This window comes from Eimeria maxima, genomic scaffold, assembly GCF_000499605.1.
Source record: "Eimeria maxima Weybridge genomic scaffold, Emw_scaff379, whole genome shotgun sequence".
Classification (NCBI taxonomy): Eukaryota; Apicomplexa; class Conoidasida; order Eucoccidiorida; family Eimeriidae; genus Eimeria; species Eimeria maxima.
In genome coordinates, this window is record NW_013566464.1 from 27501 (window position 1) to 30113 (window position 2613).

Here is a 2613-nt window from a genome sequence, read left to right on the forward strand (position 1 = left end):
ATTCATTTAATGTCCAATTTATCTGCTTTTAGGGTTTTATTCTTCATAGCTAAACCCTAAACCCTAAACCCTAAACCCTACTACGAACCCTGAAAAATAAAACCTAAACCCTAAACCCTAGCTTCCGTGTAGCTTAAACAATAAGCATCTAATAATGACTAAATAAATAAACAAAACAAATAAATAAATTAAATAAATAAATAAAATAAATAAAGTAAATAAATAAAATAAATAAAAATAAATAAAAAAGACAAGAGACAAACGTTATGCGATTTATGCATCTTTTTCTTCTTCCTCTTCTTGCACAACTGTTAATACAACCTTGGGCTTCTTTGCTGCTGCTGCTGCTGCTGCTGCTGCTGCTGCACCATCATCATCAGCAGCAGGAGCAGCAGCAGCAGAATCTGCAGCAGCAGGTGCAGCAGCAGCTGCTGCTGCGGCCGCCTTCTGGCTTCTTTCCAACTCCCTCCGTCTCTTCCTGTTCATCTTTTCTCCTGGTGCTGCTGCTGCTGCTGCTGCTGCTGCTGCAGGTTCAGCTGCTGCTGCTGTTGCTGGTGCTGCTGCAGACTCAGCTGCTGCAGTTGCTTCTGTTGCTGCTGCTGCTGCTGCTGCTGCTGCTGCTGCTGCTGGTTTAGGTCTTGGTCTCCTATTTACTGCTGCTGCTGCTGCTGTCTTGAGTAGCTCAGCAACATCAGGGTTTACCCAATCTAAGACACTTTCTCCTTGTGTTGTCTTTGCCTCTATATTTGCTCCTACATACAAACCCTAAACCCTAAACCCTAAACCCTAAACCCTAGTCCCCGCACTAATGCGCTATTGGTAAACCATCGTCGTAAAGCATAGGCCCCAAACCCTAAACCCTCGTTTGTAATTACACCAAATAAGCCCATAATATCTCTAGGGTTTGGGGTTTAGGGTTTATCTAGGGTTTATCTAGGGTTTATCTAGGGTTTAGGGTTTAGGGTTTAGGGTTTACCATATTCTAATAATTTAATTGCAGTCTTGTAGTGTTTAGATTTACAAGCTAAATGCAGAGGTGTTCTTCCTCCTCGTGATAATTTTGCATCTATAGATGCACCTTTTAATATTAACTGCACAACATAAACCCTAAACCCTAAACCCTAAACCCTAAACCCTAATTTTAATATATTTTATGATAGGAAGGGTTTTATTGTCATTCTCTAGAGAGGTAAAAGGAGAACTATATAACCATTATATAAACACTTTATGTTCTAGAGGGTTTAGGGTTTATCTATTGTTTAATTAGGGTTTAGGGTATAATTAGGGTTTAGGGTTTAGGGTTTAGGGTTTACGAGCTCAACAATATCTTCATTGCCTTTTTGTGCAGCAAAATGTAATGCCGTCATGTTATCCTTTGCTGGGGTTTTAATTGCTGCTCCTTGCCGCAGCAGCAGCAGCACCATTTCTTTACTACCTATTTATACATCAAACCCTAAACCCTAAACCCTAAACCCTAAACCCTAAACCCTAAACCCTAAACCCTAAACCCTAAAATTCTAAATCCTAAACAATAAACGCTAAGACAATGGCGGACGGGAAAGAGGAGAACCACAAGGCACAGGAAATACAACAGAGGCACCTAGAGGGACAGCAGCAAGAGCAGCAGCAGCAAATGCAGCAGCAGCAGCAAATGCAGCAGCAGCAGCAGCAGCAGACATACCATCAAAAGCCGCGAGATGTAAAGCAGTCCTACAAACACAAAACCCCACATCTAGGGTTTAGGGTTTAGGGTTTAGAGTTAGGGTTTACAGACTTTTATATTACTAGTTTGCCTCCATATATATAGTGTTTAGGGTTTAGGGTTTACTAATTAGGGTTTAGGGTTTAGGGTTTACCTTCTATGAGCATCAACAGCATTAACAAGCCATGAGTGTTTAGGGTTTGTAAGTTTTGCTGCTGCAGCAGCAACATCTTTGCTGCGCACTATCTTATGAAATTCAATTACTGCAGCATCTGGATCCTCTGCTGCTGCTGCTGCTGCTGCTGTTTCTGCTGCTGCTGCTGCTGCTGTTTCTGCTGCTGCAGCAGCACCTGCTGCTGCTGCTGCTTTACCGGAGTCTGCTGCTGCTCGATCTGCTCCTGGTGTTGCTGCTGAACTTTGTGCTGCTGGACCTGCTGCAGCGTCTGCTGCTGCTGCTGCTGCCGCAGCAGCAGCAGCAGCAGGGGTTTGTTTCCCACTAGGGGGATTAGGAGAGGAGAGCGAAGGGTTTGGCTGATGGTCTGTCATGAGGGTTTAGGGTTTACGACTTAGGGTTTAGAAATATGTCTTTAGGGTTTAGGGTTTAGGGTTTAGGGTTTGAATTAGGGTTTAGGGTTTAGGGTTTAAAAGAAGAAAAACAATTGTACAGATTGCTGCCTATTTATAATGCATCTTCTGCATGCAGCATATATGGCGGCTGCAGTCAGCAGCCCCGATAAACCCTAAACCCTAAACACTAATGGCTCGCAAACCCTTGTCCGTGTAAACCCTAGAAGAGTTTTATTAATGCGAATATATTTGAACCCTAAACCCTAATTTATACACTAATTATTTCTTTTCTTTTTTCTTCTACAGAAGGCGGCGCCTACGGTCGAGCCCTCCCGTAGGCGGGG

The 2613-nt window shown here is 43.1% G+C and overlaps 1 protein-coding gene across 1 annotated transcript; it reads right to left on the bottom strand.

Annotated features, from left to right (window-relative positions):
- Nucleotides 1-273: 273 nt before the first annotated feature.
- EMWEY_00030790 (protamine P1, putative) lies at nucleotides 274-2248 on the bottom strand (the record flags this gene model as incomplete). Its single annotated transcript, XM_013481660.1, has 5 exons — nucleotides 274-752; nucleotides 977-1091; nucleotides 1314-1435; nucleotides 1682-1710; nucleotides 1857-2248. The coding sequence occupies 5 exons, from the start codon at nucleotides 2246-2248 to the stop codon at nucleotides 274-276; spliced, it is 1137 nt and encodes a 378-aa protein (XP_013337114.1).
- Between the last annotated feature and the right edge of the window lie 365 nt (nucleotides 2249-2613).